This window comes from Leopardus geoffroyi, chromosome C3 (genome assembly GCF_018350155.1).
Source record: "Leopardus geoffroyi isolate Oge1 chromosome C3, O.geoffroyi_Oge1_pat1.0, whole genome shotgun sequence".
Lineage (NCBI taxonomy): Eukaryota > Metazoa > Chordata > Mammalia > Carnivora > Felidae > Leopardus > Leopardus geoffroyi.
The window spans coordinates 27181818-27205432 of record NC_059338.1 but is presented as its reverse complement, the minus strand read 5'-3'; the positions used below and the strand labels follow the sequence as shown (position 1 = coordinate 27205432).

Genomic DNA, 23615 nt, shown 5'->3' with positions numbered 1-23615 from the left:
TTTGGGTTTCTCAGGTGAATGTTTGAATTTTGGAATAAAAACCCTTGAGGAAATTAAGTCAAAGAAAATGAAGGAAAAATCCAAGAAGCAAGGTGGTAAGTCATCAGTTTTGACACGGGTGGTCGGATTTTACTACAGGAGAATGACAAGAACCTTCTGATGAGGACACTTGGCAGCAGCCAGAATGAGCACATGTGGTTTGTTTGAAGTAAAGCACAGACTTCTTGAAATCAGGGCGGCTTTTTTAACTCAGAGCTAGACGTGGACAACAGTATGCTGGGAAGAACTGCTCTGTCTTGAGAAAGACAACTCCAAAGAATGGCATATAAATCACACTGAGGCGAGAAAAGCTTTATTTTGAATTATTTGAATTCTTCTCAGGAGCTGTTGTCTTCTGGAGCTTGCCTCAGCCTGGTTGGCCTATATTTCCAACCCTAAAAACTACAGATCCAGTGTGAAAAGTAGTATTTAGAGAGGATCAAATGGTTGGTTCTAAGTACTCCCTTGCTAAGGCTTGTTCTTGGAGCTGTGTTTTGCAGATGATTAAAAGACAGATTTTAAAAGGTTGAGTTGACACACTTGGTGGCTGGCGTGCTTCTGAGGTTAACTTTAGGAGCTAGCCTTCTTGGTAAATATAAGTAGATTCAGTGCCTGAGTCGCTGGAAACAATTTTATATTTTATTTTTACATTGTGACCAAGGCAGAGAAGAAATAGGGATTCTCTCCCCTCTCTTGCCCCACCCTAATTCACCAAAGGCAACTAGGTTTGCCTATACAAGACTGGCCTGTAGTCCTCCAGTGGTCTGTGTTGAACTTAACTGGTCACAAAAACAAAATTTCTTGGCTTGTAATGGCTTTATTTTTTCCTAAATTATTTGCTGCTCTCTGACTTGCTTTATTCAGAAGGTTCTTCCGGAGTTTCCAGTCTTTTACTCGAACCTCAGCCCATTCCTGGTCCTGAAAAAGAGAATGTCCGGACAGTAGTGAGGACAGTAACTCTTTCCAGCAAACAAGGTGAGATATAGGTCGGTCTGGGTTGAGAATTGTCAGGCTACTACTACTGTATAACTGAGAGAGCTAAGTCCTAGGGTGTAGTGTACCTTCGATGGATTTGCAGGAAGACTTTAGTATGTTGGTCACATATAAGGATGAGAAGAAAAATCAGTGCCTTTGACTCTTACTTATAAAAGGTTAAAATTCTTGTTCAAGCACCTCTCACATTTATGTATGTTTCATTTTTACATTTACCGTTTATCTGTATTCATTCAACAAATTTATTGACTGCCCATTGTGAGTAAAGAACTATAATAAAGTCTTTAAGCTGTAGAAAAATGGAAGTCTTTTCTCTTAATAGTTTTAAATGTGGTAAGAAATAATGACCTAAGTGTAGCGTAGATACATTTAAATGTGCTGTTGAAACAACAAAGAATTAGAAGAAAAAGAGCTCACTTTTTGCTGGTAATCAAAGTTCTGTACAAGGGTTAGCAGTGGAGTAGAGTGTGGTTTCATTGAGTATATCGAGGTGCACAAGCAAAAAGAAGAGCTTGGGTTTTATAATCAGTTGGTCAGAACACAGCCTGTGTTCATATGCTTGGCTACTGTTAGAATTAGGACCGTGTTATTAATTCCCTTTGGGCTGCGCATTTGGCTATTTAAATTATTGTTTAATAGGGCACCTGGATGGCTCAGTCAGCTAAGCACCCGACTCTTTGTTTTGACTTAGAGGTCATGATCCCATGATTCATGAGTTCAAGCCCCTTGTCGGGCACTCCGCTGACAGCGCAGTCTGCTTGGGATCCTCTCTCTCTCCCTCTCTCTCTGCCCTTCCCCTGCTCTCACTCTCAAATAAATAAACTTTTAAAAAAATTATTTAATAGGTTAAATCTTTTTTTCCCAATGAGATATAGTCTTTTTTTTTTTTAAATAATTAATTTATTTTTTAATTCTGGTGAGATATAGTCTTAATACTGAGACCTGACTTTCAAGAGACTTCCTGGGTGGACTTATCAGAGCATACGTTGTAACCCATTATTAGTTACTGAATACAGAAAAATTGACTAATGGTAGAGAAATCCTGTTTTTGCCATTTCAGGAGAAGAACCCTTGGTAAGATTGAGTCTAACCGAGAGACTGGGAAAACGAAAATTTTCAGTAGGTGAGATAAATTTGGGGCAGATCCTTTGTGGTTTTCTGTTTGTGCATTAACATGATATGTCCTCCAGAACTCCCTTTGCATGAACGTCCTGTCGATACTGATTTGCTGGTCCTTCTGAATTCTTGGCTGCAAGAACTTACAGAATTTCTTGATGTTTTTCACGTATGCGTTAATACCTTTTATTGATTACAGAAATTTGTAGTGTTACAATTTAGACTATAACCAGCTTTTTAGAAGGTACTGTGTTGAAAAAACAGTAAAGAAGATATCTCTTTGTTTCTATGGACAGATTGGAAGTTGAGTTTTTTAGCTAAAAAATACGACTTTTTATTTAAATGTCAGCATACATGTAAACTTTGTGATTTTATGGTTTCACATTTAAATTTTTTTTTTTTTTTTTCAACGTTTATTTATTTTTGGGACAGAGAGAGACAGAGCATGAACGGGGGAGGGGCAGAGAGAGAGGGAGACACAGAATCGGAAACAGGCTCCAGGCTCTGAGCCATCAGCCCAGAGCCTGATGCGGGGCTCAAACTCACGGACCGCGTCACATTTAAATTACAAATGAGAATGGAGAGAAAAATCCTACCTTGTGTCTAGTCTCTCCAGTTTCTAATGGGACCCTGCAAAGATGATACCTTCAGTCGGGCAACCTGAAAAACAACTTTCAGCTGGTGACACGTAGACACCTTGTGTAGAGCAGTACAAGACCGCAAACCAGGGGGCGGGAAACCTGGTTCAGGTCTTGGCTCTATCACTAATTGGCGACTTCAGTAACCTACAGAATCCTTCATAACCTTAGATTTCTTATCTAGAAGAGAGAGCTATTTAGTCTTCAGAGTCTTCATGTCACAGGAAAATGTAATGATTGCTTTGCTGGTCACCTAATCATCACAGGTGCATTTAACCCCAGATATGCCTAGAATTCAGCAGTTGGCCAAATAAGACTTTTGTTTGTACGTGTTTTTGTTTTTGTTTTTTTCCCCACATAATCCTAATTCTGAATTTTGGCCTTAATCAGGGCTTATCATTCAGGGCTATTTGTAGTTTTAGTCTATTATTTGGTAGGTGTTGATTTGTGTGTTCTAATTTTTTGTTCCTTATTTTTTCTTTCTGCTACCTTTGTATTCTCTAACACTGAATTCTAAGGAAGCTAGTGAATGAACACACCGTATAAACGCAGAAAACTTAACAATTATTCTGTGTTGTCTGTTTGCTTATAGTTCTTTACCTTGTTGAAGATGGATTTAAACTCTTAAACTAAGTTCTGTCTGTTTGTAGGTGGTGACAGCGATCCTCCATTAAAGCGTAGCCTTGCACAGAGGTTAGGGAAGAAAGTTGAAGCTACAGAAACAAACACTGACAAAGCACCAAAGAAAGGTACCTTCATTCTAATACACGTGTGCGTGTGTGCGTGTGTGTACGTGTGTGTGTAATCATGACGCTTCTCTCTTGTAATGTTATCAAGGATGGTTTGTATTTTTTGTGGTTGTTGTTCAGGTAAATCAGATTATCTTGTGTCTGTATTCAACAACAAACATTTGAGTGTTTACTCTGCTAGATTCTAGGTAGATGCCACTGGATAAAATAAATACCATCACAGTCCTCAGAAGTTTATAGTATAATGGCAGATGGGAATATTTCTATATATTGTGATAAATTCTGTGACAGAAAAAGTACACGGTGTTGGGCACCTGGGTGCCTCAATCGGTTATGTGTCCGACTCCTGCCTCCCACACACCCCCATATAAAGCTTTTTAAGCCATTGTAGAGCCTTTGGGCTTAGTAGCAATCCATGGGAAGGTTATGAAGGAGAATCAAAAGCTCAGATATGCATTTTAGAACCATCACCCTGCCTAAAATATGGAGAAAGATTAGAAGGAGACAAGAATGCTGTCCAGAATATTAGTTAGCAGGATGTTAAAATAATCTGGAGGAGAGGAGTTAGTGGCATAGATATAGTGGTCCTGGAAGTTGGTACGGAGAGATATGGACTGACTTGAGGATGTTTGGGAGTTAGAGTGATTACCTAGTTGAAGTTCTATTTATGGAAAGAAATCAAGGTTGGAATTTTTTTTCCTTTTATGACTTAGCAATGAAACACTGGTGTTAATTACTAAAAAAAAAAAAAATCTTTTTTTTATCGTGTTTAGTTTTAACTTCTCTCTCTCTTTTTTTAATGTTTATTTTTGAGAGAGAGAGAGCATGAGCAGGGAGGGGCAGAGAGAAAAAGGGACAGGAAATCTGTAGTGGGCTCTGCAATGACAGCACAGAGCCTGATGCGGGTCTTGAACTCAACGAACCGCAAGACCATGACCTGAGCCAAAGTTGGACGCTTAACCAACTGAGCCACCCAGGCGCCCTCCAAGAGACTTTGATGGGTAGCTGTTCTTATTTAGAGTCTTCCTTGCATTCTCAGAGCGAGTAGAAGTTATTCTTTTTCTATGCAGCTATACCCTTTTTCTCCTGGCCTATTGATCATATTGAAAATTTTCATAACTAAGAAGCCTATTTTAAAATAGATTTGAGGGGCACCTGGGTGGCTCAGTCATTTGAGCATCCAACTTCAGCTCAGGTCATAATCTCACTATCCATGAGTTCGAGACCCCCGCCGGGCTCTGTGCTGACAGCTCAGAGCCTGGAGCCTGCTTCGGATTCTGTGTCTCCCTCTCTCTCTGCCCCTCCCCCACTCATGCCCTCTTTCTTTCTCTCTCTCTCTCTCTCTCTCTCTCTGTCAGAAATAATAAACATTAAAAAAAACTTCTTTTTAAATAAGTAAAATAGATTTGAGGGATGGGAGCCTTTTGATGCCACTAAGACTTTAGAAGGCTGTACAATAACAAAATTATTTCCCTGAATTCAGTAGTTTTTGCTTTTCAGATCTAAGAAAAAAATTTTTTAAGCTTTCTGGAATACTCTAGGGAATTCATGATTCACATAGGTCTGTTTTGTGGAAAAGAAAAATTTTAAGATCTTAAGAGGGGTTTTTTTTGTTTGTTTTTTAAGAATTTGCATTAGAAGAGAAGCATAAGCCAATTTGTAAACTTTGGGGGGAAAAGTTCTGGGGCACCTGGGTGGCTCAGTCAGGTGTCCAACTCTTGATTTCAGCCCTGGTAATGATCCCAACATCATGGGATCAAGCCCTGTGTCAGGCTCTGCATGGAGAATGGAGCCTGCTTAAGATTCTCTCTCCCTCTTGCCCACTCATGTGCACATGCTCTCTCTCTAAATTAAAAAATAATAGTAATAATAATAATGAACAAAAAAGTCTGGGTTCAACTTTTTTTTTCTTTTTTCTTCACAGTTCACGTTTCCAAGTCTCTGAAGGAGCGATTAGGCATGTCAGCTGGTCCAAACAGTGAGGAGGCAGCAGGTAAGTAAACTCTAAAACCAGCTTCTATTATTTTTTTTTTCCTTGCCGTAACAATCTAAGTAATTAATTACTCACTGGTATGAATCCTCTTCTTAAAAGATGGCAAAATCATTAGTTCACCATAGCATTAGTAGTAAGAAACTGGAAACCACCTGAATAGCCAACAAAAAGAAATCCAGTTCAATTAAGGTAGTTATGTACTAACGTAATTATTGTCATAAGTCATGTTTTAACAATAATGATGTGGAAAATTTCTCACATTATATTGAATGAAGAAAGGTTACAAAAGAACACATAGTGCTTTTGACTTTTTGATGTAGGGTAAGAACCTTATTTTATGGGAGTGATGAAATTTATTTTCTTATTCTAGAAACTTATTCTCGGAAGTAGCATCCATATATATGAGATGACTCCAGTTTTGTAAAGATAAAAGTATATGCCTACAAAGAACACTGCAAAAAATACACCAAAATATTAACATTTGTTTTATTTGGGTGTTGAGGTTTTAAGTATTTTAATTTTCTTCCTTATATTGAGATTTTAATTTTTAAGTAATCTCTACACCCAACATGGGACTCAAACCCACAACCCTGAGATCAAGACACACATGCTTCACTAGCTGAGCCACCCGTAATTTTTAAACCTTTTAAATTTGAAAGTCTAACTACTTAACATATACATGTATACAGTTTAATGAATAGTAAAATGAACATGTACTCTAGCCCTTCAGCTTTTTTATACATTGCTAGATTCAGTTTGATGTTTGGTTGTTTTTTTTCTTTTGTTTTTTTTAAGTACTCTCTGTATCCAAAGTCGGGCTCAGACTCTCAACCCAGAGAGCAGGAGTTGCACACTCTACTGACTGAGTCAGCCAGGCGCTCCTCACTTTGATGCTTTTTAGTTTTTATATCTGTTTATGAATCGTGTTGGCATGTGCTCTTTTTTCATACTGTTTTCATCTGGTTTGTGTGTGAAGATTTTGCCAGCATCATAAAAAGGGAGTCTGATGTCAAACATTATTACCCTTGTAAAGAACCTGAATTTATTCTTCAGAAACTTTCAGTTGGGATTTTCTTTACCCTTCCCTACTATGCTGTGACTTTAGTACGGTGGCTCTAAACGTGGAACTTTTTGTTCATTCAGACCAGTATTCAGGTGGGCCCTTCAAATCTAAGGACTTACCTTTTTTTAGTTCTAGAAAACATTCTTCCAATTTCTTTGAGTATTCCTTTCCCACCCTTCTTTTTAGTTTTCTCTTTGTGGAATTCTTACTAGACAGAGGTTGGAACTTCTGGACATAGGCCTCTCATGTCTTTTAATCTTGTCTTCATATTCTCCATTCCTTTGGGTTTTGGGGGTTTGCCTCACCTTCTATGGTCTTTGCTTGGCTTTATTTTCTAGGTCAGGAATATAGTAAATATTTTAGGCTTTGCAAAGGTTTGTGGTCTCCATTGCAACTACTCCACCCTGCCGTTGTGGTGTGAAAGCAGCCTTGTACAATATGTAAATGCATCCGTGCAGCTATGTTCTAATAAAGTTGTATTTGTAAAATTGAGATCATGGCCACATTGGGCCCAGCAACTATAGTTTGTTAAACCTGTTCTAGATGGCTGATTTTTGACCAGGTTGGTGGGCTTTTTTTTTATTAGTTCCTTCTGTTGGATTTATTTTTGCACTTGTGTTTTTGTTTTCCAAGACCCTTTTTTGGTTCTCTGATTTCTCCGTCTTTTACAGCCTGATTTCAGGCTGCTCTGGAGTTTCTAATTTGAACCTTTTAAAAAATGTGTGAGTATATTATTTGGTCATCTTCATCGCTTCTCTCTATTTTGGTTCACTGTTTTTTTTAATTTATTCTTTTAATTTTAGAGAGTGCACAAGCAGAGAGAGGGGAGAGGAAGAGAGAATCTTAAGCAGGCCCCACGCTCAGTGCAGAGCCAGACATAGGGCTCTGTCCCCCAACACTGGGATCATGACCTAAGCCCAAATCAGGAGTCAGACACTCAACCAACTGAGCCATCCACCCAGGCGTCTCTGGTTCACTTTTAATGTTACTGCGTTTTCATAGCTGTAAGTTCCTAGCCTGGGTTTCCTGTGTGGGTTCTAACCAACTTGTCCTCAGGTGATCCTCCCTCCTGACTGGGAGGCACAAGTAAGGTCCGCCTAAGTGGGGAAGGTGTACTGAAAGGCAGTTGTGTGGGTTGCAGGCTAGAAGACTGGGGGCTCATACCATTGCCACAGTAAGAAGTTTCTTTACTTTCAGAGCACAGCCACTTTCTTTCCTTCCCTAGCTGTACTTTTTCTTCTTGTCCCCTGTTCTTTTTCTGCTTGTCATTTGTTTCATCTTCTCCCTTCAGCCCCGACCTCCTAATGTGCTCCCCTCCCCAGCGGATTCTCCTCCTCATTTTAGGGAGCAGTTCTCAGGAGAAGGTCATGACTGGTCCAGCTGTTCTATAAGTCATCCTTAAATTTCTTTTTTCCTTTTTTTTTTTAAGTTTCATCATGAAAGTGCCTTTTTTTTTTTTTTAAGTTTATTTATTTTGAGAGAGAGAGCGTGTGAGCATGAAAGCAGGAAGGTTAGAGAGGGAGAGACAGAATCCCAAGTAGACTTCGCACTGTCAGCACAGAGCCCAATGTGGGGCTCAATCTCACAAGCCTTGAGATGATGACCTGAGCTGAAACCAAGAGTCGGTTGCTTAACTGACTAAGCCATCCAGGTGCCTCCCATCCTTACGTTTCTACCCACTGTTGCTTTTCCTGCTAGTTTGGCGGGTTTTCTTTGGCTCTGCTGGGAAGAACAGATCTCACTCCTACAGTTTTTTTTTTTTGTTCTTTTTCTGTTTTTCTGTAATTCAGACAGCTGCTGTCTTATCTCAGAAATCCCTCAAGATTTATGCTCTGCCGGTGGTAGCCTTGTTTTCCAGCGCTGTGGATTTCTTCTACTTTTATTATCTTCTCTGTCGTTTTGATAAAATGTTGGTAGAGTGGGGAAACAAGGTCTTCATGTCCCTGTTCACGAGCTCCCTTGGAGTGGTAATTCTGAGATCAGCCCACTGTCTTCAAATGGAAGAATTTGTATTCGAGAAACCTAAGGAAGTGATTCAGTATCTGTTTGAGTGCTGTCTATGTACAGCTACGGTACTGACATATTTCAGATAACTAAATATAGCCCCTTTTTATGAAGTATCTATCTGGTGTGGTTGGAAATACACACACTTGAAGTACTGTGTGAGCAGTGCTATGATCAGAGAAATCAGCGAGATTGGAGGGTGTCAGGTTCTAAACTGAAATCAGTTAAAACTAACTAGGCAGCAGGAGAATGAGACCAGTAGGGAATATTCTGTGTAGAAGGGACGGCACATTCAAAAGTTCAAAAGGTGAAACCAAGTGTGATGTGTTTAAGGTTGTTAAAGGATATTTTTGGGTTTTGATCTTGCATGAAGAGCTGTCATTCACTTATCAAATGTGTGTGTACAGTCTCCAGATTTTCCCACATTACATCATTCTTTCTTTATTTTAGCCCTTCAGTAGTGAGGACAGGCGTATCTGTCAGTGTGAATTTGCTCTTCAAACAGATGTAGAATGATGAATGTGTCATTAAAAATAGCTCTTCGGGGGCATGCCACTCTCTGAGCCTTTCCCATTTCTCTTCTGTCTTGGACCCGTCTCACCTCCTTTTCATCCTTCACATATCACTTAAATATGACTTCCTCTGAAAAGCTTCCCTTCACCGGTTCCTGGGCAGAGGTTGGGGTTCTTGCTGTCTGTTCCTATGTATGAGCATCACACTTCCTGTATCAGATTATCATTGTTGGGGCGCCTGGCTGGCTAAGTCCTTAGGGGAGGGAGTGTGACTCTTGATCTCAGGGTCATGAGTTCAAGCCCCCATGTTAGGTGTAGAGCTTACTTAAAAAACAACAACATATCACAACGTTATTATCACACTTTGTTGTTGCCTGTTTGGTCCCTCAGAGTTTAAATTACATGTGGGTAGATACTGTGTTTTGCTTACCGTTCTTTTTCTAGCACGGTGTCCAGCACATGTTTAGATCTATAAATGAATGGAAGAATTAGTTCATTACTAGTTTGGTGAGATTTACAATGACAGATTTCTCCAGCTAGGAAGTGGCTTTGAGGTTCTTCGGGAATAAGCTTCTGAATACAACTCTAACAAATCAGTAATTTTTGCCACCTAAGAGTTTTCCTTGAGGGCCACTTCCTGAAACTTGGAGTATTCAGAAACTGAAAATGAGACTAATAATACTTTGATCATTTTAATTACCTGCCTAAATGATACTACTCTATTAGGACTCTGTCCTGATCCAAGAACAGAAAGATCGTGAGTTGTTAAGAGATAAACTCCAAATACAGTGACTTGTTTTTTCCCCCATGAAAACAGAGAGAGTTACTAAAGTTGGTGAGATTCACGTGAAGACATTAGAAGAAATTCTTCTTGAAAAAGCTAGTCAGAAACGTGGAGAATTACAACCTAAACTCAAGACAGACGGACCTTCAAAAGTCGATGATTCTACTTTAGGAACAAGAAGCCCCTCCACTATCCGAATCAAAACCTTCTCTGAGGTCTTGGCAGAAAAGAAACATCGGCAACAGGAAGCAGAGAGACAAAAAAACAAAAAGGATGTAACTTGCATCAAGCTGAAGGCCGACAGCGAAATTAAAAAAACGGTGGTTTTGCCACCTCTAGTCATCAGCAAAGTAACGTCGGAGGAGCCCGCAGGGAGAACCAAGTCCATGCAGGAAGTGCACATCAAGACGCTGGAGGAGATTAAACAGGAGAAGGCGCTGCGTGGGCAGCAGAGCTCAGAGAGCAGCATCGGTTCCCAGCAGCAACCCGAGGCCACCCCCGGGGCAAGGCGGCTTCTCCGAATCACAAAAAAACCAGGTAAGGACACAGTTCGGTCTGTGGTGCCATTTCCCCATTTCCCCAAGTCGTGTGTCAGAGGGCAGTCGTGCGCGCTGTGTTCGTAGGAGTTCTGCCAGAACTGTACTCGGATAACTTTGAAGACCACTGGATCCGATGAAGTTAAGCTGTTTCTTTACAGGAGCGCTCTGTAGACCTTTGATACTTTAACAGGCATTTCTAAGCTTTATGAGGACGATGGGCTTTATCTACAATTTTAGTTGTCCTGTCTTGTCTTTATTTTTATGAAGAAAAGTTTTGCTTTAATCTGTTACTGAAGTTGCAGCCTAAGTGAGAGAATTGATGATGTGTTTAATGTGAATATAGGTATAAAAGAAGAGAAGAAACTTCAAGAAGGAAGTGAAGTGGTTTCTCAGAGCACTGTTACTAGAACAGAGGCTAAAGAGGTGAGTTTATTTTAGATCATTGTATAGTTTTGTTCATGGCAAGCAAAGGCCAAATGAATGGTAAAATGTGCCTTTTAGTTTTAGCATAATAAATTTCATGTAACGTTTCACTGATAAGTTAGGGAAACAAGCTTTCACTGTGCTTATAATTTTCTGTGAGAGTTTTCTGTACTTTTGTGTATCTCGGTGTTCTCTACCCCTTTAAAGTTTTTAATTGGCCGCTTAATATTTTTTTAATGTTTATTTTGAGAGAGAGAGTGTGGGAGAGCTCACACAAGCGGGGGAGGTGGGGCGGGTAGAGGATCTGACGCTGGCTCCGTGCTGACAGCAGAGAGCCTAATGAGGGGCTCTCACTCATGAACTGCAAGATCACCACCTGAGCCAAAGTCGGATGCTTGACCAACCGAGCCACAGGCACCCCCATTTAATATTTAAAAAAAATTTTTTTTAATGTTTATATTTGAAAGAGAGTGTGATCCGGGGAGGGGCAGAGAGAGAGAGAGAGAGAGAGAGAGAGAGAGAGAGAGAGAGAAAGAAACAGAATCTGAAGCAGGCTCCAGGCTCTGAGCTCTCAGCACAGAGCCCGGTGCAGGGCTTGAACCCACAAACCATGAGATCATGACCTGAACCGAAGTCGGGCGCCTAACTGACTGAGCCACCCATTTAATATTCTTTAAATTAAGCATAATGTCACCCATTGTACAAAACTTGGGAACTTTTATTTATTTATTTTTTTTTTTTTTAAATTTTTTTTTTATTTTTTAAACGTTTTTTTTTATTTATTTTTGAGACAGAGAGAGACAGAGCATGAACGGGGGAGGGGCAGAGAGAGAGGGAGACACAGAATCGGAAGCAGGCTCCAGGCTCTGGGCCATCAGCCCAGAGCCCGACGCGGGGCTCGAACTCACGGACCGCGAGATCGTGACCTGGCTGAAGTCGGACGCTCAACCGACTGCACCACCCAGGCGCCCCGGGAACTTTTATTTTTTTAATAAAGAATAATGCTTATAATTCCACAACTCAGATGTAGTAACCATTAGGTTTCTTCATGGATTTCTTGCAAGCCTTTTGTTTATATACACATGTATATGTGAACTTGTTCAGTGTTTAACTCATGTTTAGAAAATGGTTGAGGGGCTCCTGGGTGGCTCAGTTGGTTAAACATCTGACTCTTGATTTTGGCTCAGGTCACATGATCTCACAGTTTATAGGTTTGAGCCCCGCATTGGACTGACAGCACAGAACTTGCTTGGAATTCTCTGTCTCTCTCTCTGTCTCTGTCTCTCTCTCTCTGTCTCTCTTGCCCCTCCCCCACTCTGTTTCTCAAAAATAAACATTAAAAAAATAAAGTAATTGAGAACTCTACAGTGTATCGTTTTGCAGCCTGCTTTAATTATGCTGTATTCATAATTCTTCAAGACAGTAGTTGGCCACATAATGTTCTATTATGTCAATATAGTCTGTTTCTGGACATGTAGATGTAGTTTTATACAGTTAAGAGGATGAATATCATTGAACATAAATCTTTGGGCCAGTGTCTGATTAGGAGGCGTTTGTAGTTGACTTAGGGTCAAGATCATCTATCCTATAACATTGGGGTTTTTGTTGTTCCACACATTTTTTTTTTAATGTTTGTTTATTTTGAGAAAGAGCATGCAGACACATGCACGGGGGAGGGACAGAGAGAGGGGGGGAGAGAGAGAATCCCAATCAGGTTCCCTGTTGTCAACACAGAGTCCGATGCAGGGCCTAGTCCCACCAATCAGGAAATCATGACCTGAGTGGAAATCAAGAGTCGGTCGCTTAACTGACTGAGCCACCCAGGTGCCCCTTGTTCCATGTATCTTTAACGTTCATCTTCAGCTTGGCATTTTCCGTTTAATATCAGCTCTTGTGTTCTAGATCACGTCAGACTCTGCTAGACTTAGAGGTCAGCCTAGTAACTTATAAATAAGATTTTCTTAATTGAAATAAAATTGACATAGTATTATATTAGTTTCAGCTTTAGTTTTTTTCTTTGAAACAAGTTTTTTGTTTTGTTTTTTTTAAAGATTTAAATTTTGGGGTGCCTGGGTGGCTCAGTTGGATCTGACTCTTGGGCATGAGTTCAAACCCCACGTTGGGCTCTGTGCTGGGTGTGAAGCCTACTTTTAGATAGATAGATAAATAGATAAAGATTTTATTTTTAAGTAACCTGTATACCCAATGTGGGGCTCAAACTCACAGTCCTGAGATCAAGAGTTGCGTGTTCTACTAGCTGAGCCAGCCAGGTGCCCTAAGTTTTTTGTTTTTTGGTTTTTTTTGTTTTTGTTTTTGTTTTTGAGATCTAAAGAAAGCCTGGTAACTTACAAATAATAATTATCATACAGATTGTTGGGGGTACTAAGTTTTCAAATCTGTCATTTAAATTTATCCACAGGCTTCAGAAGAGACCACGGGAGTTGGCATCCCTAAAATTCAAGCCAAGAGATGTGAGACTATGAGAGAGAAGCACATGCAGAAACAATTGGAGAGGGGAACGATGCAGAAGGAAAAATCAGTTTTGACACCCCTTCGGGGAGATGTAGACTCCTGCAACACTCAGATAGCAGAGAAGGCCCTGTTCGCGGCTGCGCCAGGCATCACACGGCACCTGACAAAGCGGCTGCCCACAAAGTCATCCCAAAAAGCAGAGGTAGAAACCTCAGGAATTGGGGACTCAATATTGAATGTGAAATGTGCAGCACAGACCTTGGAAAAAAGGGGTAAAGGTGAGTGGTTTTGCTAAAGTGTGTTGCTTTAGGATTTCACAATTGCCGAGTTTCTAGTAACTCCTGGCAACAGTTGAGTCAGATTCCGGTTGTGTTGTATGCTGGTCACGCAGGTGGAGAGTAGGATTTTTGATAAGTCTATTTAAAATAAAGACAAAACTAGAGGAGTTCCTTTCTCAGAATTTAAAGTTGCTGTTAGAGGTGCCTGACTCAGTCGGTTGAGCGGTCGACTTCGACTCAGGCCGTGATCTCACGGGCTGTGGGTTCGAGCCCCACATCGGGCTCCATGCTGACAGCGCAGAGTCTGCTTGAGATTCTCTCTCTCTCAAAATCAGTTGATAAACAAAAAAAAAAAAAAAAGAGAAAGAGCTTTGTCTAAAGCTCGCTTCGGCAGCACGTAACTAAAATTGGGACGCTGCAGAGAAAACTAGCATGGCCCCCAGGCAAGGATGGCATGCAGATTCGTGAAGGATTGCATATTTTTAAACAAGTCATGGGACGTAACGTACCATAGTTAACTACTACTGTGTTGCAGGGGCACCTGGGTGGCTCAGGTGGTTAAGCGTCCAACTTCAGCTCAGGTCATGATCTCACGATTCATGGGTTCTGAGCCCCGCAAAGGGCTCCCTGCTGACAGCCTGGAGCCTGCTTCAGGTTCTGTGTCTCCGTCTCTCTCTGCCCCTCCCCCACTTTTACTCTCTTAAAAAATGAATAAACGTTAGAAAACAAAATTAAAAAAAAAAACCGTATTGCATATTTGAAAGTTGCTAGGAAGTAGATCCTAAAAGTTCTCACACACAAAAAATTGTAACTGTGTATGTACTAAGTAGACTTACCATGGCCGTCATACGATCACGGTATATTGAATCATTATGTTGTATGCCTTAAGCTAATATAATGTTAATATGTCAGTTACATCTCCGTGGGGGAAAAAGCTTTCTGTGGTGTATCTTTCCTCTGGTTTTGAAGAAGGAACACACCAGGGAATGGAAGAACAGCAAATTCAAGAGCCACTGGAAGGGATTATTTGAGTATACATCTACATTATGCCCACATGTATAGTGCAGATCGTTCATGGATTGTTTTCATTTTGGGGTGTGTGTGTTATTTCCAGTATTGTGAAGGAAGGTCGATATTCTAAATTATTCTCCATGTGAAAGAAGAATTATTCTAGCTCTTAATCAGATATTTTCTGTCCCTTGTAGCTAAACCCAAAGTCAACGTGAAGCCATCTGTCGTTAAAGTGGTCTCATCCCCCAAGTTGGCCCCCAAACGCAAGGCGGCAGAGGTGCACCCTGCTGTCATTGCAGCTGTGAAGCCACTCGGCTCCAGCAGCGTCCTACAGGAAAGCCCCACCAGGAAAGCAGCTGTGGTAAGCGTAGATCCAACTAGACGCTGCTGTGAGCGGTGTGGGAGGAAAGCCGGGAGAGGAGCTCTGCCAGCTCCCTGCCTCTGTGCCGCTTCTGCCGTTGCCTCCGCATCTTGGTAGTTTAGGTTGTTACCGTAGTCTCCATCTACAAGCACACCTTTGTGGGGAGGCAGAATGGGATTTTTTTTTTAAAGCGAATTCTTGGGCAGCAAGATATTTTGCCTGTTTCGGCACTCAACCTTGGGACTATTTATTCTTGGATTTCCAGAATAATAACCAAGATTCTGAGAAAGTGGCAAAAGAACATGAGTATGTTCAAATAAAAAAAGCCTGCCTCCCACTGAATCGCCTTAATTTTCCTTTTGTAGGCTGTCGTCCCACTCCTCTCTGAGGACAAGTCAGTCTCTCTGCCCGAGACAGAAAAACCCAGAGACAGGTAATACTTGCGGTTCTTCCTAAGCAGACTTTAGGCCACTCTTCTTATTTATGCTCTGGAGAATAACACTGCTTAATAAACATTTGAACATTGCCGATTTAGCCACGTCTAAGTAAATGTAAGCTTCCAGTTAATCGCAAGAAAACATGATACTCGGGGTTGCTGTTCTCCTTTGGTGCCATTGTTTATATATTGACTGTATTTTTTTTTTTTTTTTTGATGTTTTAAATATCTGTTTGAGTTCCGCTTCTTTAAAGGATGAAAATGCTTTGTCCCAAATCAGTAAAACAGTTCTGTGTTACGTTTTTTATCCGAAACAGCTCTTTGCTAACTCTTTGTGTTCCTGAGACATTCAATGGGTGGGACCATTGAATGGTGGGACCATTCAGCCAACCACTGACAAAGGGCAGTTTTCTAATAATCTTTTGGGTTTTTTTCTTACAGTCTTGCGCTGCCTCCGGTCCAGTCCTCTTCCGATCCCTCCCCACCGGAAGTATCTGGCCCTTCTTCATCCCAGGTGGCTACGAAAACTCGCCGACTCAGCTCTGCCTCAACAGGAAAGCCCCCGCTTTCAGTGGAGGATGATTTTGAGAAACTAATATGGGAGATTTCAGGAGGCAAATTAGAAGCTGAGATCGACTTGGATCCTGGGAAAGATGAAGATGACCTTCTGCTTGAGCTGTCAGAGATGATTGATAGCTGAAGGCGGTAGAACACTTAAAACAAAAAAAAAAACACAAAAAAACAAAAAACTGGACTTAGTTTCATCTATTATAACATTTACCCAAGATGATCATTTCTTTAGTCTAGAATTTGCCCCGTATCAGAAGTATACCTCCGAATTACCTGTCCTGGATTCCTTGGGGTCAGATTTTTAAAGTCCCTTGATAACCATTGTCCATTCGATGCCATTGTCTAGCATCTATAAGAAAAATGTCTTGTGTTACACCTCTCCACAAAAAAACTGAGAGGGAGATCCAAGTCGAAGGGTGCGAGAGAACTTAGTGACTCCTTGAGGTGTTTGTCAGTTTGGGCTTTTTTCCCCTTTGCTGTATATTTCTTTTATGTCTTGTCTTAATGTACTTAATGTTACCTGAGTTTGAAAAGGATGAAGACAGCTGCTGCCATTAAGGACCAAATTTCACACTACCACTAAACAAAAAATCACTCAGTCTGTGTTAAATTGTATGTCTTTTTAAAGGTATTTGGAGATCCAACTAAGCTTTAGAGAGGGCTGAGCAGCTCAGAAAGCTTGTAATCTGGACATAACTTTTTCAACCTGATTTTCATGCTTCTGCTGCTCTGTAAGCCTCTAAAGAGCAATAGCTAATTTATTATTACTGTAATTTTTTAAGGCTTTAAAGTGCCTCAGGGGTCCTCTGAAACTAATTTTCTATTTCTGGGATTCCCTGGATTCTTAACAAGAGATGGTGACAGAATGATTAGAGGAATTCTTTTTTTAGCATGAAAGTTGTCCCTTCTCTTCTTCAGTACTTGCCTCCTACTGGCATTGAATTATCACAGGGATAAAAATTGGTTAATTTTTTATTTCTAACTCTCCCAGCAAACTCGTCTCGCCCAGTATTTATTTGGTACTCGTTAACCGCCAGGGGGAAAAAAATGGAACTCCTCCAAGCTGCCAATATTTATCTACGAACTGTAGCAGTACACCGAACCGTACTGTAGCAGGGATTATTGAGATGCTCTGGGGGTGTATTGTATACCTTCCAGTTCTCTTCATTTCAGAATTGAATTTTCTTTTCTTGATGTCGGTCTCCTTCGTATCACCTCAAGGTTTAGACGTGTGAAGGAACAAGCGTGATGGGGAGAAGAGTCTTAAAAGGAGACATGTTGTACATAATCGGAAGGAAGAGGAAAGGAGGACTTGTCCATTTTGATACTTTGCTGTGGGTGGCCAGTTTGTTTCTCATAGGGAAATCTGACCCACCTGTCGTGTTGGCTCCTAAGGAACTGCTGTTGTAAGCGGCTCATCGAGAGTTGAACTTCATGTAGCCTTGTTGGGAATATGGAAAAGGAAGAAAGCCACAGGACTGCCCATTCAGTCTTGGGAAGATCTGGATGATTCTGCACAAGCAAAAATGACTTGAAACTTATGTATAGACACCTCTCTACCAATCCTTCTTCAGCTGACTGAATGTTGTATAATAGCCCTTCTCCAAAGCAGGGGTGGAATGTTCTGGTTTCACCACAGATTTTCTACTCATTTCATTTTTGGAATCAGCTTAAAGATTCCAGGTCCCTTTTGTATATAACCTTTATTCTTTTGCTTTTTTTAAAATAATTTTGTTTCATATTTAAAGTCCTTGTATTAGTCAATGATTCATGTTCAGCATTATTTGAACCATTTGCCATTACAAGAAAGAGAAATACTTATTTGTGTTTTAAATAAAGCCGGTGTAGGAAAGTCTGGACCTTGTGAGTCAAGCGGTCATACGTCACTTCAGCCTAGGGTCTGTCTCGATAGGGGGCCCAGTCAGAACGTCGTTGGCCTCTTGTTTAAATGCTCCAATTTCACAGATGACTGTGTTGCTTTAGAAAACTCTCAAAAGGACGTATTGCCAAACTTACCCACAAGTATGCTCAGTTTTAGCTGCATAGGGTTTCCCAACATTAATTGAATTGAGTTCCATTATCATTGTAACTCAAATAATGCCGTTTGTTTTTTTTTAAAGAGAGGGTTTAGAAATGATCTTAAATGGGTTCCATTAAGAATTTTCGAGCATGAGAAAATTTTTTTTTCAAGCATGAGGTCCTAAAAATTTCAGACAAGTTTTTTCATATAATATGCCAATTTTTTGGTCAAGGGAATACACATAAGTTTGTTACCAAAGAACATAGATTTTTTTCTAATAGTCTAAAAGTAGTTCCGACAAGTCCAATCAACTTTTCACAAATAGCAAACAGATTGTGTGTTGAGGTTCGAGTGATGATGGTTTGCAGTTTTAACAGAAGAGGGCCCAAATGTTGCAGAGTTTGGCCACAGCCAGAAATTTCAAGATGGGCCCCACCCATCTGACTTCATTTAACCTTAATTACCCCGTTAAGGGCCTGTCTCCAACCAAGGTCACATTCTGAGCTGCCGTTGGGGAGTGGGTAGAGCTTCAACATAGGAGTTTCAGGGGGCACACTTCAGCCCATGACAAAAGGCATAAAATAAGTGGCCAGATGAATGAAAAAGCTCTTGAGCCGTATCAGGGGCTGCTGATCTTTGCTAGACTGCCCCTGGCTTTGCAACCCCACTCTTAGGAATGCTCATTCGTCCTAGTCATTCAGCAAGCTGTGAGGCTTCTGGTGGAGACGCAGGGAAGTTGAGCTGAGAGGAAGGATGCTGTTGACTATTGAGGCCTGGACCTGACTCTTCACTCAGGGTGTGTTTCTCTGGACCAGTGTTTCTCGAGCCCACTTTGCAGACACTTGGGGAGCGTTGTGAAAATCTCAGTGTTTTCCAACATTACGATTAGCTGTAATTGAAAACATTAGTTGTAATTTAAAAAGGGAAACAGGTTTCATAGTACTTTCCACTATTTAATGAATTGATGGAGTTGACCCTTGGACAACACTGGTTTGAACTGCACAGGCCCACTTATACGTGCATTTTATTTATTTATTTATTTATTTATTTTTGAGTTGACAGCGAAAGCTATGTGGCATTTATTTACAGATACCCACCCCGGTCTTCAAGGGACCCATGAGAAGGCCACTGATGCAGAGATTGAACCTGCTGCCCTTCCTGGGGAGGCCTCCGGGGCCCTCCGTGGCCTCGGGGAGCCCCAGGACTGGGCAGGGTGGCTGGTCGCCCTGTGTCGCTACAAGGTAGTCAGGTTGAGCAGGGGGCCGCTAGCAGGCAGGAGGCTGGGCTGAGGCAGAGGCCCAAAGGGCAAGGATGTTACTGCATAGGGAGCCCTGGCCACAGAGTCCTCTGTGCACTGGGCTCGGGGAGGCAGCTGCTGGTGGCCACGGGCCCGTGGTACACCTCTAGGCGGTTGGGGCAGATGTATTGTGCACTCAGGCCCTTGTGGCCACCCCACAGCCCCCCCCCACCCCCCCCCCCGCCAACCACCACCACCGGTGGCTACCCCTGCTAAACCAAGGCCACCAGGCTGCAGAATATCACTATACCGGGGCCAGCCTGCCACCACCCTATCCCCTTCTAGCCTGGCCAGCCTATACTCTGGGTTTTTTCAGTGAATGTATGCACAGTACTGTAAGTGTATTTTCTCTTTCTGGTGACTTTCTTCTTTTTTTCTTTCTTACAACTTGCTTAACATCTCCTTTTCTCCAGCTTATTTTAAGAATTCAGGATATAATACATAAAACAGAAAATCTGTGTTAATAGACTGTTCACGTTATCAGCAAAGCTTCCCGTCGACAGCAGGCTATTAGTAGTTAAGCTTCAGGGGAGTAAAAAGTTATACACAGAGTTTTCACTGCACGGTGGGGCTGAGGTGTTGGCACCTCTAACTCTGACACTGTTCAAGGATCAACTGTATATCCACTTACAATTACCAAAATTGAAAATGTATTAAGGGTATACAATAAAAAATTCTCCTTCCTACTCCTGCCCCAGCTACCCAGTTCTCCTCCAAAACCAACGTTATCATTTGGTATTCTTCCAGAGAGATCTTAGGTATATATATATATATATATATATATATATATATATATGCATATATATGCATATATATGCATATATATATGCAAATATATTTACATACAGTATCATTTAAATCCATGATCTGCACCTTGCTTATTTTTTTTTTTTTTTAATTTTTTTTTTCAACATTTATTTATTTTTTTGGGACAGAGAGAGACAGAGCATGAACGGGGGAGGGGCAGAGAGAGAGGGAGACACAGAATCGGAAACAGGCTCCAGGCTCTGAGCCATCAGCCCAGAGCCTGACGCGGGGCTCGAACTCACGGACCGCGAGATCGTGACCTGGCTGAAGTCGGACGCTTAACCGACTGCGCCACCCAGGCGCCCCTGCACCTTGCTTATTATATTTTTTCCTATGAAGTTTTAAATTATGAATTACAAATTCGTGACAAATCCTGTTTCATCTATGCCCATACCCACTATCCACCCCTTATTCTGGGCCCCAGGGCTGAGACTAAGATGAGGCAGGTAAGGTGCCTGGGCGCAATTTAAGGAGGTGCTCGCTCCCAGGGTTATATTTGCATGTGTGAGTGTGAATCCTTAAATGTTTCTCCTTAGGGGCACCTGGCTCCCTCGGTTGGTAGAGCATGTGACTCTTGATCTTGGGGTTGTTTGAGCCCCACGTTGAGGGCAGTGTTTACAAAACAATAATAATTGATTACTTTTGCTCCTTAGGCTTACCCCATCTGAGATTCAGCTCTGCTCACTCCATGGGATTATTATTTTTCTTTAATGTTTATTTTTGAGAGGGAGTGAGAAAGCGAGTGCAGAAGGGGCAGAGAGAGAGGGAGCGAGAGAATCCCAAGCAGGCTCTGTCCTGTCAACCCAGAGCCGGACGCAGGGCCCAAACCCACGAACCGCAAGATCATGACCTGAGCCGAAACCAAGAGTCAGATGCCGAACCAACTGAGCCACCCAGGAGCCCCCATGGAATTATTTTGAAATAAATCTCAGATATACCATAGCCTGATTTTTCTCTTTACTGTGTATGGAGTACCATTTCATATCAGGACACAAGGAGCTTCTTTGATCTTAATTACAGTTGCATAGTAACATACCATATGAATATGCAGTGATTGAGATACTCCCTGTTGATAGACATGCTGCTGCTGTGATTACATTATTCACACATGTAAGTTTATCTATAGGATTAAATACCTAATAGTGCAGCTTAATGATTGCCATTACTACCACTCTTTGATCTTTGTCTATGCTTCTCAGGGGAAATTAGTGTGCATATCTCATAATGAGTGAAGTTGGGCATCTTTTCATATGTGGGAAGATCATCTGTATTTCCTTTACTATAAACTAATTGTTCACTTCTGCCAATTTGTATTTCGGATCTTTGGGTCAGATTGGGGATGCAAATTCTTTAGCCTTTAACAGAAGTGGGTTCTATTTTTCCAGCCCTTGAACCTGACTGGGGGTGTGGACCATAAACTCGTTCCGGGTCTGGCCTTTAAAAGATACTGTTGGCTTCAGCCTTGGTTTTTTTAGAGGCCTGAATCCTCATGTGAGAAAGCCTCCTACTCTGCTAGGGGTGCCTGGGTGGCTTAGTTGGATAGGCATCTGACTTGATTCTGGCTTAGTTCGTGATCTCACAGTTTTTGAGACTGTGAGCCCTTGTCGGGCTCTGCACTGAGCATGAAGCCTGCTTGGGGTTCTCTCTCCCTCCCTCTGTCCCTCCCCCACTCATGCTTTCTCTCTCTCCCTCTCTCAAAATCAATAAATAAACTTTATTTAAAATTTTTTTTAATGTTTATTTATTTTTGAGACTGAGAGAGACACAGCATGAGCAGGGAAGGGGCAGAGAGAGAGGGAGACACAGAATCCGAAGCAGGCTCCAGGCTCTGAGCTGTCAGCACAGAGCCCAACGTGGGGCTCGAACTCACAGACTGTGAGAGCATGACCTGAGCCAAAGTCAGACGCTTAACCGACTGAGCCACCCAGGCACCCCAAATAAACTTTATTTAAAAAAAGAAAAGGAAAGAAAAGAAAAGAAAGCATCTAGTCTGCTAGAGAGACCATGTATGAGGCCCCGAGGCTACACAGACATGGAAGGGGACCCAAGTGAGGCCAGCTTTCCAAATACACACGCCAAGCCCTTGAATATGTCTGTCTTCTGAAGCAAAAAAGTTGCCCAGCTGAGCAATGCCCAAATTCTTAACTCACAAAATCATGAAATGTAACAATACTTGTTTTAAGGTACTATTTGAAATCTTTCACAGCAATAGAGAACCAGAAGAGCATTTTTAAAAAGTTCTTTATATACTAATAAAACTAGCCATTAGTTTGATGTGGTGCAAACATACTTTTCCCAGATCTTTTGACTTTGCTTATTATGGTGGCTTTTTAGTCACCCAAAATTTTATGTAATTTTTATGTAATTGAATCTATCACTTTTTCTTCTAAAACCCTGCTAGAGCATACAAGCAAGGAAAAGGCAATTGTTAAGTACAAGAAAGAGGAAATATCTATGATTACACCAGATAAGCCAGTAAGAAGGAACTAAAAAGTTTACTGGAAAATTCTCAAAAACTCAAAAGGAAAATTTAAACGAATAGCCATCAGGTACTTAGTTTTAAAAAAACTGATTCTAAGTTGTTCTCAAGTTTATTGTAAAAGGATTCTTTTAATCAGATAAGCTAATTCTAAAGTTTATAAGAAACAAACAAGAATAGCTAACAAAGTTCTACTGACTTTTAGTCCTAGCAAATAAACATCATACAATACTTGCAACAGTGACACTGGCCCATAAATAGACACAAAAATCAATTGAGCAAAATATAAACTACACACACACACACACACTTGGTATATTATAAATGTGGCATTTTATTTATTTCTAATGTTTATTTATTTATTTTGAGAGGTATACAGAGTGCAAGTGGGGGAGAGGGGCAGAGGGAGAAAAAGAATCCCAAGTGCAGAGCCTGACTTGGGCTTTGATCACAGGCCCCTGGTGGGATCATGACCTGAGCAGAAATCAAGAGTCCGACGCTCAACCAACTGAGCCACCGAGGTGCCCCTAAATGTGGCATTTTAAATTAAATGGGGAACAATGGGTTATTTTTTTGTAATAGTAATGGAAAACTGGGTAGCCATCTAGATATTATAAAGTTGTATCAGTTCCAGGATATACTGGGATACATTCTAGATGGTTCAAAAATTTAAATGTAAAAAAGCAAAATCATTTTTACTTTTTTTTTAATGTTTATTTTTGTGAGAGAGCGAGAGAGACAGTGAGGAAGCGCGAGCAGGGGAGGGGCAGAGGCTCCAAAGCTGGCTCCCCACTGACAGCAGTGACCCTGATGTGACCTGAGCTGAAGTGGGACTCTCAACAAACTGAGCCGCCAGGCGCCCAAGCAAACTTTTTTTTTTTTTTTTTTAAATCGCTTCTCACGAACTATGTGATCAGATAATAGGTTATAGGGATCGATCTCCAAAAGCCTAGGCATCATGATGTCAGAGCCGGAAAGTTGCAAAAGTAGTTAAGCATCTTTGTTTTCTGAGATGAGACAGCTATGATAGT

The 23615-nt window shown here is 41.2% G+C and overlaps 1 protein-coding gene and 1 non-coding gene across 30 annotated transcripts in view; both read left to right on the top strand.

The window, feature by feature from the left end:
• Window positions 1–17840, top strand: part of ZC3H11A (zinc finger CCCH-type containing 11A) — a 43978-nt gene extending 26138 nt beyond the window's left edge. For all 29 annotated transcript variants that reach the window (XM_045456384.1, XM_045456354.1, XM_045456359.1 and 26 more), the window contains 11 exons: window positions 15–95; window positions 904–1014; window positions 2093–2155; window positions 3437–3535; window positions 5460–5528; window positions 9925–10428; window positions 10774–10853; window positions 13273–13603; window positions 14809–14975; window positions 15341–15408; window positions 15853–17840. In XM_045456384.1, coding sequence (XP_045312340.1) covers window positions 15–95; window positions 904–1014; window positions 2093–2155; window positions 3437–3535; window positions 5460–5528; window positions 9925–10428; window positions 10774–10853; window positions 13273–13603; window positions 14809–14975; window positions 15341–15408; window positions 15853–16111 — 1832 coding nt within the window. In that variant the 3' untranslated portion in view covers window positions 16112–17840. The remainder of the gene's footprint in view (window positions 1–14; window positions 96–903; window positions 1015–2092; window positions 2156–3436; window positions 3536–5459; window positions 5529–9924; window positions 10429–10773; window positions 10854–13272; window positions 13604–14808; window positions 14976–15340; window positions 15409–15852) is intronic.
• LOC123587066 lies at window positions 13983–14087 on the top strand. Its single transcript, XR_006707131.1, has one exon. It is a non-coding gene; the product is annotated as a U6 spliceosomal RNA (small nuclear RNA).
• Window positions 17841–23615: the final 5775 nt, after the last annotated feature.